This window comes from Schistocerca americana, chromosome 4 (assembly GCF_021461395.2).
Source record: "Schistocerca americana isolate TAMUIC-IGC-003095 chromosome 4, iqSchAmer2.1, whole genome shotgun sequence".
NCBI classification, from domain to species: Eukaryota; Metazoa; Arthropoda; class Insecta; order Orthoptera; family Acrididae; genus Schistocerca; species Schistocerca americana.
The window spans coordinates 710,866,081-710,880,216 of NC_060122.1; the positions used below are offsets into that span (position 1 = coordinate 710,866,081).

A 14,136-nucleotide genomic window follows, 5' to 3' on the forward strand; every position below is an offset into this window, starting at 1 on the left:
GTTGTAAATTCAATTATACATTCTCTAAAAAGAAGAGATCATGTGACAGGAACTTTGCATGTGAACAGAGGGAAGATAGAGTTGGTACTCCTAATGGAGAAGTAAGAAAAGGAAATAGAGAGACACATATGTCAGTATCATTCCCTACAGAACGGACCTGCCACGGCTTCTCCATCACCCCAAAAATTGATCCTAGCAAACCCCTATGAAATGCATTTGAATAAGTACGTGCTTTCATGTAACTCATCATCAACTGTCAGTATAATTTCTGTGGTCGGTCTATTCATCAGTCAACACTAAACAGAGGTGAAATCCCTACCCATGATTAACCTCCCCTAATAAAATTAAATTTAAATACAAACCCAACCATTTTATTCTTCTTTCTTTATTGTTAAAAAATGTACAAATCCAAAAACTTCCTTTCCTAAATTCCAGAATATTTAGCTTACTATATTCATAGCTTATGCAAAGAGCTTGTGAGTTAAAGCATTTCTCTACAAGTGGCATAGTGCTATAACTTTTGGCTTTTCATGTACTACATGTACATTGTACATCTTCAAAATGCTCCTTGAAATATTAATTTATAGTTAAGTTTATTAATTATGCACATGGCTATCTTCGTGAACATACTAATGCAATTACTGTTGAATACACACTAAACTCTATGCATACAGGCATGGAGATTGTAAATTTATTATTATTATTATTGTTATTATTTTTTTAGTTTGATTTCTGGAAGAAGTGGTTTATATGGCATAATATTAATAAAAGATAACAGAATAATCAAAGAAGTTAGAACTTGTCTCCGAGAAAACTAAGCTGCAAATACGGAAACAATTTAATTCGGGCAGCCGGTGGTTGTAAATCCATCGAATTCACAAGGCTGTATACTCTCACAGGAGCTTAAATCTTTCAATCACATCTACATTGTATAATCCTTTATCTTGCCCTGTATCAGGGTCTATTATCAAATAACTCAAGGCAAAATCCATCTTTTTGCTATCCCCCTCCCAGTGTTTTTGGTAAAAATCTAGAAAACACTCTCAACTTCTCCATCAGGTTTGAATTTCAGAAATTGCTTTGATAAATTCATATTACTTCTCAACTGTAACTCCTCTAATAAACTACTCGATAACCCATTGTTATTTATGCCTACCTGCTTATGGTTTCCTGTTTAGTACTCTCAATAGCCTCCCATAGTCTCTGTATTGTGTGTGTGTGTGTGTGTGTGTGTGTGTGTGTGTGTGTGTGTGTGTGTTGTATTAAGCAATTCATCTTCCTCTTGTATGGTAAAATTTACAAATTCGTGTAATCGTTCCTCCAAATTATAAAGCATTTCGTGTATGTTAACTATTTCTCTAACTTCTTTGCATTGTTCTAAAACATTTGCACACTTGTTCACCTCTGAGATTTGCTCTTTAACCTGGCTGAACTCTCTGACAATAAACGGACCTACTCTGTTAATTTTTGCATCTAATTCTTTGAACTGCTCTTTTACTTCCTTGTGAACTAAATCACACTGGTTACTGATCTCATCCTTCAACTCCTGGGTCAAAGAACTTGCAATGTTAGTTAACTTAGTTTCTTTTCCTATGTGATGTATTCTGTTATCTCTAATTAGTTCTCCTTTCGTATTTTCTACCTTGACAGACAGTTCATTACTTTTAGACTGTACTTTTGTCAGAATTCATTTTGTCAGACATTTGTTGTAATAAATCTTTAAATCATTCTAGAGACTCTGTGGCCATTTTTCTAGTAATGACTTGCTCGAGCCCACCAAAAATTCTTCTCCAAACCCAACAAGAAATTGCTCTGTCATATTTAAAACATTATTTTATTCATGTGTCGACATTGTTTACTTGACACGCAAATTTAATTGATGTTGCCGTAATACTTGTGCCACAATTGTATAAGTTTGGTTTGTCTTCAAATTTGTGAATTGTTCCAATATTTCCTTTCATTTTTTTTCTTAATGGATCATTACTGACTTTTATGTCCGTACACTTCTAGTTTCTCCTTTTGTTTAATTCTGGTTGCTCTTAGCAATGCGGTAATTTATCATTGAATTTCAAGGTTTTGCAAATTTATAGTTCTTTATTTGCTTCTTTTTGCTCCAATGCTCGGTGTGCCAAATAAGCATTTTTCTTATTTGTTTAAGGTTTGTTGTAGCTGCAGGCTCGCTCCTTGTACCTGCAGCTGAGTCAGAACACTTCATGAGATCTATCGCCCAATGTAATATCTGTCATATTTACCTTTTTATTTTTACTTTTTCAAAATCTGGTTGCCGCTGTTGATTTTATTGAAGTAGGGGTCCCACTAATCAGTGCCTCTGAAATCCCGTGTGTAGTAAAGGGAAGACTCGACTTCTTCACATTCTGCACCTGTTATTGGAGCAAAAGAAAGTAACTTCTACTCATATCATGAAAAAGTACGTCCGCTACTTTCCTTTTACAAACATATATTTCCTTGAGTGGGTGTACAGATCATTAGAGTGACTTGTGAACTAGAGTAGAACACAACTTTTCATACAACATACCCTCAAAGGCTCAACATGACATCCAAGATTACAATATATTTTATTCTTCACAAAACCATCTTGTCTTTTGTTTTCATTCTTGGAGAGTATGGCTGCTCTTTGATGGTCAAGCAACCGTTAAGCTGTGATGTCAAAATGTAAAAGGCCCCACCCACAACAGGTGAAGTTGTTTATTTATCGTCACAGCTTGCTCTTTTCTTGTATTCCACACCTCCAATATAATGTCCACACACCAAAAATAAACACTTCCGTGGTATATGTTCCATGACTTCCTCCCTATTTAATATTATTGTAAAGAGATCATCTTTCCTTGTACTACACCAGAAGTGTGAAATGTTTGCCTAAACAGCATGTAACACTTCACTGGGCCAGTACTGAAAACTGTCACTATGGGTTGGTTAGTAAGAAAAATAACACTTAGTCATCGATGGGAGATTGAGGCACAAGAAAGGAGACAGGTGCTAGAATAGCTTGATGCCCCATATTCACCACGCATGTTTTCACAAAACGTCATGAGGCTCCTGAGGAGTCCCATTAATCTCTATCAATGATGAACCAGTTGATAACAGTACAGAACCAAATTCTTACAATTATGGTAGCGAGGTAATTTAAAAATGAACAAGCATATAAAATATCTGAATGTAAAACCTGCTACTTTATTTGCTCACTAAGACCCTGCTGTAGTGGAGAAAACAGTAAAGTAAGCATACAATACCTTCTTTCACTCCCACCTTTAAGTATAGGATCACATTTTTGCAAAAATCGAAAGAAGTCATTGGCACATTCCAATTGCAATAAAAGGGTAATTATGAGGTGTGTGAGAAAAGTCATGAGACTGACAACCCTGTGAGCAATTTGGCAACACTATGCTGTTCTGCTTGTGTCGACCGGTGTTTTCATCCCTTCCAGATGCTCAATCTGAGTTTCAGCTCCATACAGCCATCACCATGTGTTTATTGATAGAGAAAGAGAGAGAGAGAGAGAAAGAGAGAGAGAGAGAGAGAGCACTCCAATCATGGCACATGAGATACCACTAAATGGAGTTTTATTTAACCAATATTGCTGAGAAGTGAGTGAAATACGAATGAAAGAGTGAAATAAAGTAAAAATCATTAACACATAGCAGATATAAATCCCCAGAACAAACTAAAAGAATTGCTGTCAAATGCATAATCTTTGCTGATTACCTAATATAATTAGTTTTACTACCTCTGAAGCCACATTATACTCTAGAAAAGCTTCATGAGATCAATATCAAAAATAGCCTCCAAACGTCTTATGAGAGAAAGCAGTATATGAGCTCCAAGCAAACAGACTTGGAATCCCTCATTACCATATATAGCAATATCACTTAAGCTGAACACTAAGAACTTAGCAATCAGTTGTAAAATCACGGTGTGTGTGACTACATGTTGTATGATGTTATTCTATTCCTCACTTAGTTACACCAGGATTTGCGTTCCACTCAGTTAGGATGGCATTGCTGCTCTAACTTGCTGAGAATTTTTCCACATGAAAGATTTGATATTAGACTGTTTTCATCAACTGTAAACAAGAGTGAGAAGCATTAAAGATAACAGAATCAATCTTCTGATGACTGTTAATCCTCATACAACTACTATTTTGTCGATAGGCAGACACTGTGCTTTTATAGCAACAGAATGCACGTTCACTTAAGGCTGCTGCAACGTAATGTGCTTGTCGTTGCATACAACAATTGCCATGGACAGCAGGATCACCAGATCTCCTGCCAGTCGACCACATATATGAGGTATGTTCAAAAAGTAAGGTGATTTTATATTTTTATGGAAAAATATTTCTTTATTCACCAATATCCATGTTGTCATCTTCAAAGTAATCCCCCTCAGATACAACACACTTGTGCCAATGCTTCTTCCAATCCTCGAAGCACTTATCATAAGAACTTTGTGATACAGCCTTGAGTACTTCCTGCAATGCAGTTTTTATTTCCTCAATCGCTGAAAATCTTCGACCTTTCACAGGTCTCTTCAGTTTTGGGAACAGGAAAAAGTCACAGGGGATCAAATTTGATGAGTATGATGGCTGAGGCATGATTGTTGTGTTGTTTCTGGCCAAAAAATCCCTCACAAGCAACGATGAATAAGCATGCGCACTGTTGTGATGCAAACACCATGAATTGTTTTCCCAAAATTCTGGATATTTTTTGCGTATTGGTTCTCAGAAATGACACATAATGTCAAGGTAATACTCCATATTGATCATACGACCTTGAGGCAAAAATTCAGGTTCACTACGCCACAGTAATTGAAAAAAACAGTGAGCAAAACTTTGACATCTGATCAAACTTGGCGTGCTTTTCTCGGTCTTGGCTCTCCCGGATGCTTCTTATTGGGATGATTGGGCTTTGGGTTTGACGTCATAACAGTAAACCCATGTTTTGTACCAGTTACGACCCTCTTGAGCAATGTTACAACCCTCTTGAGCAAATCAGGATCATCACTGACATCATTCAAGAGCTCCTGAGTGATGCTCATGTGACGGTCCTTCTGATCAAAATTGAGAAGTTTTGGAAGAAACTTCGTGGACACATGCCTCACGCCCAAAAGTCCAAAAAAACTGCATGACACGAGCCGACTGATATGCCAACATCCTCAGCAAGGTAATTCAATGATTTTCCATAGCAATTTTCCTCACAGCTTCAATGTTATCATCTGTTGTTGATGTGGTGGGGAATCCAGAGCGAGGTTCGTCATTGGCATCTTTTCGGCCATCTTGGCTCTTTTTACTTAGAGCAGACTCACTGTATGCCACTGTCAACATTTCAAGTGTTTTAAAGCACTTGATTCCATTTTTTCAAATAAAATTTAATGCAAATTCTTTGCTCCATTTTTTATAATAATCAAAAATTGCCAAGAAAACTAAAACATGTGGTACCGGCCCTCTCAGTGCAGCAGGATAAGGATGTCACGTTGAATGGAGATTATGTTGAAAAATTCAGTTTTGTAGCCAAAAGATTGGGGAATAATATGGCGTACCTGCTTTCAGGAAAAAAAAAAAATAAAAATAAAAAATGTGCTGCATTACTTACTGTATGTCCCTAGTACTCGAGTCAATTTTTTATGACTATAGTCTTCTCCCCACCTTTGGCACTGGGGTGTTTAGTAGCAGTTTGAGAGATAAATGTAACATGCACATGGAATTAGATGTTTCCATGTTTACTCTGGCACTACCAAAGCATTTTCCATAATACAAACTACAAGAGGGGAGTTTAAATTATGCCCACAAGAATGAATAAAGAAATAAATTGTTATTGATGTTTATTAACATCTTTTTTAAAATAGATACTAATGTATAAGTAGACTCCAAAACCTGAAAATATCTTTTAGCACAGTATTAACAATACCAGTGTATTTTTTGTAATGTGTACTATATGGCCACCACAAATTTTTTTTTTTTTTAAAAAAATACAGATTTTTCTTAATTGTTATTGAGTTTTGTTCACAACATATTTTTAAAGATATACAGATGTGTAAGAAGGACCTTGAACCTGAGAATATGAACATAGCACCTGTTGCGAAATGTCATATCCACTACTAACACTTAAGTTTCTGGGTCACATTTTATTAAAAATTCAAAACAATTATGGACTCTGCTATAAGAAGTCATTAAACACAATAGATATTTTTTTTTCAAAGTTTTAAAAATATAAAGTACATGATCAGATTACAATATTTTCAAAATTTGGGCACACAGTAACCCCTCCACCCCCCACCCCCCTGCCCGCTCCTTCATCACAAAGGTTAATGGAAGTTCAGGCAGCAAGAAACTTAGCTGTTAAATGTTACAAGGACTCCCACACGAGAAATATTAATGAATTTCTGTAATCCAGTGGACACTAAGCTTGCCTTCATATTGTCAATATCTTATCACATCCCAGTGATTGTAGACGGTACAAAATAAGTCACAAGTCCGAAAGTGCTTTTCACTTATATAATTCTATATTTACATTGCTACTCTATAGTTCACACTTAAGTGATTGGCAAAGGTTCATACAGTCAATTGCAGACTACTTCTCAACAGTTACACTCTCGAATAGCATGAGGGAAAATTGAACGCCTAAGTCATTCCGTGTATCCTAGCTGATAAGGACTGCATACCACACAGCGACACTCATGACTCTTTTTAATACATTTGTTGCATCTCTCACGTGTTCTGCCAATAAAATACAGTCTCCTTCTCCACAACATTTTCTATATTACCGTTCCAATTTAAGTTGTTTGTAATTGTAATCACTAGGTATTTAGTTGAATTCACAACCTTTTAATTTATGAGATTTATTATGTATCCAAATTTAATTTTCCTTCTGAATAACTTTACTAGACAGTAAATGAGAGCATCATCTGCAAACAATCTAAGAGGGCTGCTCAGATTGTCTCTCCAATCATTCAAATAGATTAAGGACAGCAGAGTGACTGTAACACTTTCTTGGGGAACCCCAAAAATCATTAGATCACTTACAGTCAACTACTACAAATTGTGATCTTTCTGACAGTAAATTACGAATCCGGTCACACAACTGAATAACACTTCAAAGGCACGTAGTTCAATTACAAGTTACTTGTGAGGAACAGTGTCAAAAGTTTTCTGGAAATCTAGAATTAATTTGAGATCCCTTGTGGACAGCACTTACTACTTTGTCAATAAAGAGCTAGCTGTGTGTCACAAGAATGTTATTTTCTGAATCTGAGCTGGTTATGTGTCACTGGATTGTTTTCTTTGAGGTTTTCATAGTGTTGGAACACCAAACATGTTCCAGGATCCTACAACAAATTAATATCATTGATATGGGTCTATAATTCAGAGGATTACTTCTATTTCCTCTCATTTGTATTGGTATTACCTGTGCAACTTCCCAGTCTTCCGGTATGGGCCTTTTCTCAAGGGAGCAGATTTATAAGCAGTTGAATATGACTCTTAGAAATGGACTACTTTACCAGCATACTCCAAAAGAAAACTAATTGGTATATAATCTGGACCATATGACCCGTCTTTATTACTGCTTTTTTACATTATTACTGGCCAAGAAAGCTGTTTATTAGTCTATGTGGAACTTGCAGATAGTCTTAATTAAAAACACTGTTGAGGTTTTCTGAGAACTGTGGCTATGAGTCGTGAACACTAAGTGAAATTGCAAAGCATGACTATTTCATGTATAGTGATCAAGAGTTTCACTGTTTTCTGTGCTTATTCTATGCATCGTAACTTCTTGTTCTCTTATCATTGCTGCATTTCTCAGTGTTATTCTCTGTTGTTTTCCTCATCCAAGTCCCCCTTTATCTTGCATTTTTAATGCTGCAATCACCGTTCATCAATGTCTTCCGTTAGCAATATGACAAGCAAATGTAAATTGCAAACCACGACAAGTGGAGATGGGAAGAAGAGGAATTTTGTAGTGCTTCAGTCATCAGTCAATTAGACTTTGTCAAAATGGATGCTTTTTTAAATGGTCACAGGCAAAGAAGGGATGACCCTGAAATTGGTAAATCTTTGTTTGTTATCATACAAAAACAGCAAAACAAACACAGTATTTTTTTTATAAGAGTGGAGAGAGTGAATGAGAGGCAGTGGCATGTATTAAAAGTAGTAACACATGATTTACAATTTTCCACTAGAAACAATACAGCAAAGCTTTACTGTACTTACTGATTAGTTTTTTAAAATTTAAGAACACTGATATATTAAGATGAGCCATGTCAGGAACTAATGAAATTTCTGTGGACTTACCCTAACAGCAATGATGCGAACAACATGCCATTTGTCAGTCAGAAGTTCCGTCATTATTTTGTGCTGCCTCTCTGCAAATGCTACATTCTTATCACGTCCTTCTCCACATCTTTCCAAAGGATAAGCATCCAGGAACACTTCAGCAGCATTACTTCTAACTGTGCTGTTTGGACTCTATAAACATAAAAATCTATGATAACATTGCAGCTAAAAATACTAATAATCAATGTTATTTCAGTGGCAGGTACCAAGTCATAACACAAATTGTCTTACACGTATAAAAAGAATAAAAGGATGTCACATTATACCTACTGGGTGAGACGTGGTTGAAAACTCTCTTAAAGACAGTATTGATCTTATAACTACAATTATTCAGTGTATGTTATACAGCAGATAAATATATTAGCACCCATTTCACATGCCTCTTTTTTGTCATATTATTCAAATAAATACAATTTAAAGTTGACGAAGTTAAGAAGATGCAACCTAAAGGTTGCTGAGAGTCTTGAAAAGTGCATTAGGCACAGACTCACTGGAATAGATAAAAGAAATACAAAAGAAGAATGATAGGTAATTTTGAACAATGAAACAGTGAAGTAGTAAATGAACAACCAGGCAAAAAAAAATCAAGGCCTAGTAGAAATCACTGAATAGCAGTGAGAAATTAAAATTAACTCATGAAAGGGGAAAAAAATAAAATTGCATCAAATGAAGCAAGTAAAAGGGGAAAAAAACAGATATCTAGAAATTAGACAGAAAGGAAGTGCAAAATTACAAAGTAAGGAATGGTTAGAGGAGAAATGCAAAGCTGTTGAAGGAAGAATGATTACAGGAAAGATAGAAGCCATGTACAGTAAATTAAAGAAACCCTTGGAGAAAAGAGAAGCAGCTTATGCACATCAAGAACTCAGATGGCAAGTCAGTATTAAGTGAAGAAGGGGATACTGAAAGGCTTGGAGAGAATATTATGGAGAAGGGAAAAGGGAGGGGAGGAGGGGGGGGGGGGAATATGTAATATTGCAAGAAAAATCTGAAAGAGCAAACTCTAAACAACACACCTGGAACAGACTGAATTCCTTCAGAATTCTTAAAATCCCTGGGAGAGCCCCTGCCCTGCAAAATTGTTTATTTAACTTTATTTTTCTATTTTATTTTTCACGTACTACAAATCACTGGTATCAGGAAAGGTGGGTACTTCTGTTGCAGTTCGTGTGTTATTGTTTTTAAGATCAAGATTTTGGCAGTTTCATGGTACCTTCAGAAATACAAGTATATTGGTACTGGGAGTACTGAGTAGTGTTAGGGAAAATAATAGCTTTTCACTGCTAGTTTAATGCGAACTAAAATGTATATAGTATTTAAGCACATCAGACAAAAAAAATTAGTCACCCTCAAAAGATATCATGCTAATACCATGTAACACTGCTTCTATCTTTGACTGTGGTCTCAGTTTGGTGAAGAAGAGAGCCCACAAGTTTTTATAGATATGGCATATCCAGCTGAAGACACTCATACGATACAAATTCTACACATAAATTGGTAGCATAAGGAACACAAAAAATATGTGGAAAGGCATGATTTTTTGGAGCCGATGGTTGATGGGAATGGAATAAGGGATGAAGGAAACAGACTGGTGAGTAGGGATGGGAAAAGTTGACCAGTTGAAACTGATACTAGTATTTTAGTTCTGAATAAACGGTATTCTTCAACATTTGTTTGGTCTCAGTTATAATAGGTGTTTTTAATTTTTACTAATAACTGGGTAAAAAAAATATCAATTAGCCATAGCAGCAGTGCTAAATTTTTTCACTTTTAACTAAACCTTTCTCATAGAACAAGTAATTTTTACTCATAAAATTTGTATTGCTTTGAAATTTGCATTATTATGGAAATTGCGAAAAGTGATGAGTGCTATTTTAAGAACAATGTCGACAGAAACAAGCAACAAACACAGGTCATGAGAAATGGAATATCGTTACTGAGACAATACTGTATGGCTACCATGTGGCGAGGCACATAGTTTCTAACTGCCATCATCAGATAACAGTTATATTACAGAATTGCACCATTCCCAGTCTGGAATTATTTTAGGAAGGTACAGTATCAATGAAGTACAATGCTCCAATTGCTTTACAAGATTAAAAACGGGAGCAGCCACAACCACATAACATAAGCAGAAAACGTAAGACATAACAGTTAAGCCATAGTTTACAATAAAAATAAAAAGAAGCTGTCTGCTGTCTGTGTCCATGTAACATGCCTTTATATGCTTGTAGCCCTTGAAAATGTACAAAGTAACACAAAAATAGAGTTCTTGAACCTCAGTTTTCACCCATTAGCACTGGTTATTTGTAATGTCCAAATCATGTTATATGAACTCCAATTCCAACATGATTTTTTAGCAGAGTTTCAGAAAATCGGAATTAATAGGAGAACAATGGCAATTTTTTTCTAGTCAGCCACTTACAACTTTTTGAGAAAAGCAGCGAACAATGGCCAGACTAAGTTTTCTTTTATTTGCATGTTTAATTTAATATTTTGATTCTATTTATCTTGAAACTGAGAGAATCAAAAATTTTCAATCTTTTTTTTCCATTTCTACATTTATTACAGGAACTGACAGGAACAAAAAACGAAAAATCAATTATTTCACAAACTGGTTATTTGGAGCAGTATTAATAATCCAGTTAAACTGACATTGAAAACAACCATTATAACCGAAAACTGAGTGTTTCAATGATAACCTCCATCCCTAATGATGAGGTTTAGGAAATGTGAAGAGTTATGGAAATGTCAAGCAGAAGCCCTGGTCAGTGGACATTTACTGGGCTGAATGACAAGAAAAGATTGACTGTTGGTATCAACACAGAATGCGGTTCAAAAACTAGAAAACTTAAAAGGTGGAATACAGGGTAATAAGCAAGACAGATATTACTGAAAAAACATCACGAAACAATCATAAGGGAGGAAAGCTAAGTGCAGTTTACATGGTAGATAGGTGACTGAATGCAGCATTCCTGCCACTTTGTTCCCTAAAAACTGATGACTCTATCACGGCGACTCCATCATTATACTCCTGGCGGACAAGTGATCAATCAATGTGGTCATCCACCTATGGGAGTACTTGAGTGAGGATCTATGTCAGCTTTCTGACACTTCTACATACAACATCTGCCAGTAAGACCCCCACCCCTGTGGCACAAACTGACCTACAGTCCCTCCTTACAACATCAGGCCCCTCACAGGACTAACACTATAATCCACAGAACATCTTACCCCACCCAAATCATGCTTTCTTCTACCTTCTTCCTAAGAACCACAAAACTGACCACCCAGGCAGTCCCACAGTCGCTGGCTTCGAAGCAACCACTGATCAACACCTGCAATAACAAAAAACTCTCCTTCTTCATTAAAGACATCAATAATTTCCTTGATCGTCTGAAATCTATGCCTGTCCACTCCCACCACATACTTTGTTTGTCACCATCAATGACCCCTCCCTCTATACAAACATTCCCCAAGCACATGGTATGTCCGTTGCTGAACATTATCTCAACAAGTAACCAGTAGATTTCAAACCTTTGACATCCTTCCTGTTCACCTTAATCAACTTTACACTTACCAACAACTGTTTTACCTCTGAGTGGCGCACGTACAAATAGAACAGACCACAGGAATGAGGAGAGCTCTTCATTGGAACAAGGAGAGCTCTTTATTACATTAACCTTTTCATGACTCGCTTCGAAGGAGCTTTCATCTCCACCACTCAGAACGTCAAGTTGCTGAATATTTCTTTTTTTCCCCTTTGAGATTTAAAAATGTAGTGGCAATTATCAAGTTTCATATGTTGTGCACCACCCAAGTGAGGCGGACCTGGACCACATGAGCTGCCAGGTGCCTACACTATGAAACCAAGAATGTCAGGTCGTTAACAGTGGAGACTATAATTATTACAATGATTGTTACTAATCACAAGACACTTCTTTGATGGCATAAAAATGTCTATGTAAGTTTTCATCTTGTATACAAAGACAGAGCCAGATCTAAGAATTCAGTGATATATAAGATTGCACCCATCTATGTTAATACACAGGAAAGTATTAACGGAATTTATTTCAATTCCCAGTTTTCTAGTGATTCAGTATGACTGACAATACTGGAAGTACCATATTGGAAGCCCATGTGTTTGTGTTTGTGTGTGTGTGTGTGTGTGTGTGTGTGTGTGTGTGTGTGTGTGTGTAAAGTGGCACCACGATTTTTGATAAAATAAATGTACTCATGGTCCAAGATACTGTGTATATGAAAAGTAGCAATTCTTGCCAAAACTGCCATTTTTAAAATCAACAAATTTAAGTGAAGGCAACTATAACTGAAGGTCAAGGAAACGCTTTAAGGACATAACTAAAAAGAAAGCAGTCAGATGGAAAAGAAATTTTACAATAAAAAATTGTAGCTTTTTTCAAATGATGCTCTGGTGCAACTGGCTGCACTGTGACACCTCAGTATCAATGATAATACGAGGACCTCTAGCTGCACAATAAATACTAAAAAGACAGTCTTTTCTGAAGTTATACAATATTCAAAAATCTATTTGCCATTTCATCCAAAATCAGAGTTGTTAAAAGTGGTAACGAGGACTCACTGGACTTTGTGTACCTCATCATAAAAAGCAACAGTACCACAAAACAGTTAAAATGTTAAGAGTCCTTCAAAACAGTTATAGTGATCTGACTAAAATTAAAATTGTCACTACACAGTACACAGATACCACTTTATTACAGTTGTACAGGGACAAAATTACTATCTTACCATCCAATATATGTGACTTTTTTCATCACCACTGTTTTAAGTACTTGGAAATAAAAGGAAAGTAAGCGACAGTATCTGATACCCACCCTATCTAGAATAGCTTCTCATCACCTCCCCTCCCCCTCCTAAATATCTGCAACATTGTGGTCAGTCCCTATGCTCCTCCTGCACCCACTTCCCTAAGCTATGGGTCCTACCCCTGCGAGTCTGTAACTAGCAAAACAGACTCTATCAAAGAGAGAAACACATGCAAAACAACACATTTTGTATCAGCTATTACATAAACACTTTTCATTCTTCTATTTCAGTATGACTACCACCAATTTATCAGTAAGGATGAATGAGCATAAAACGACAGTGTATAATGGCAACACAAAATATCCTGTTGCAGAGCACACTCTACAACATGGTAGTCGTGACCTTGGAAGAACATCCCTCTGGATTCTCCCTTCCGACACCAGTTTCCCAGAACTTTGCAGGTGGGAACTGGCCTCACAACATGTGCTTGGTTCTCATCACCCACATGGCCTAAATTCCGTTAATTTCTGTCACCTAAGCATTTCTTTTGAGTGCATATTTCTATTCTTCACTTTTTTTTAATTGTTTATTTTCTGACCTGTCTTTTCTCCTCCCCCCCCCCCCCCCTCCCCCTCCCCCTCATGTGTCTACTATGTATAATGCACTTAGCTTTCCAGTGTTATTGTTTTTTCATGATACTTTTCGCTAATCTCTGCCTCGCTTATTAGTTTATCTTCCCCCCTTAAAAGGACACACTTTTGCTTTGGAGTGCTGTAGATGGCGCAGAACTGGTACCAGACAGCCAAGTGACTCTCTACCCCTGACCCAGTGAAACAGTTTGTATGTGTCAGTCAACTGTATAGAATCAGGCAGTAAAATGGGTTGCTGTGGAGATGTGACAGAATGACATCAAGAATCTATTGCATTTGGATGTGCCGATGATCACACCATGGATGATGTCACATGATTTGATGGGGTATCAATAAGGACTTTCAGCTTGTCTACAA

General features: G+C 36.6%; 1 protein-coding gene across 2 annotated transcripts in view; it reads right to left on the reverse strand.

Annotated features, from left to right (window-relative positions):
* LOC124612601 (condensin-2 complex subunit G2-like) overlaps positions 1-14,136 on the reverse strand; it is a 287,500-nt gene that overhangs the window by 166,940 nt on the left and 106,424 nt on the right. For both annotated transcript variants that reach the window (XM_047140891.1, XM_047140890.1), the window contains exon 9: positions 8,303-8,476. In XM_047140891.1, coding sequence (XP_046996847.1) covers positions 8,303-8,476 — 174 coding nt within the window. The remainder of the gene's footprint in view (positions 1-8,302; positions 8,477-14,136) is intronic.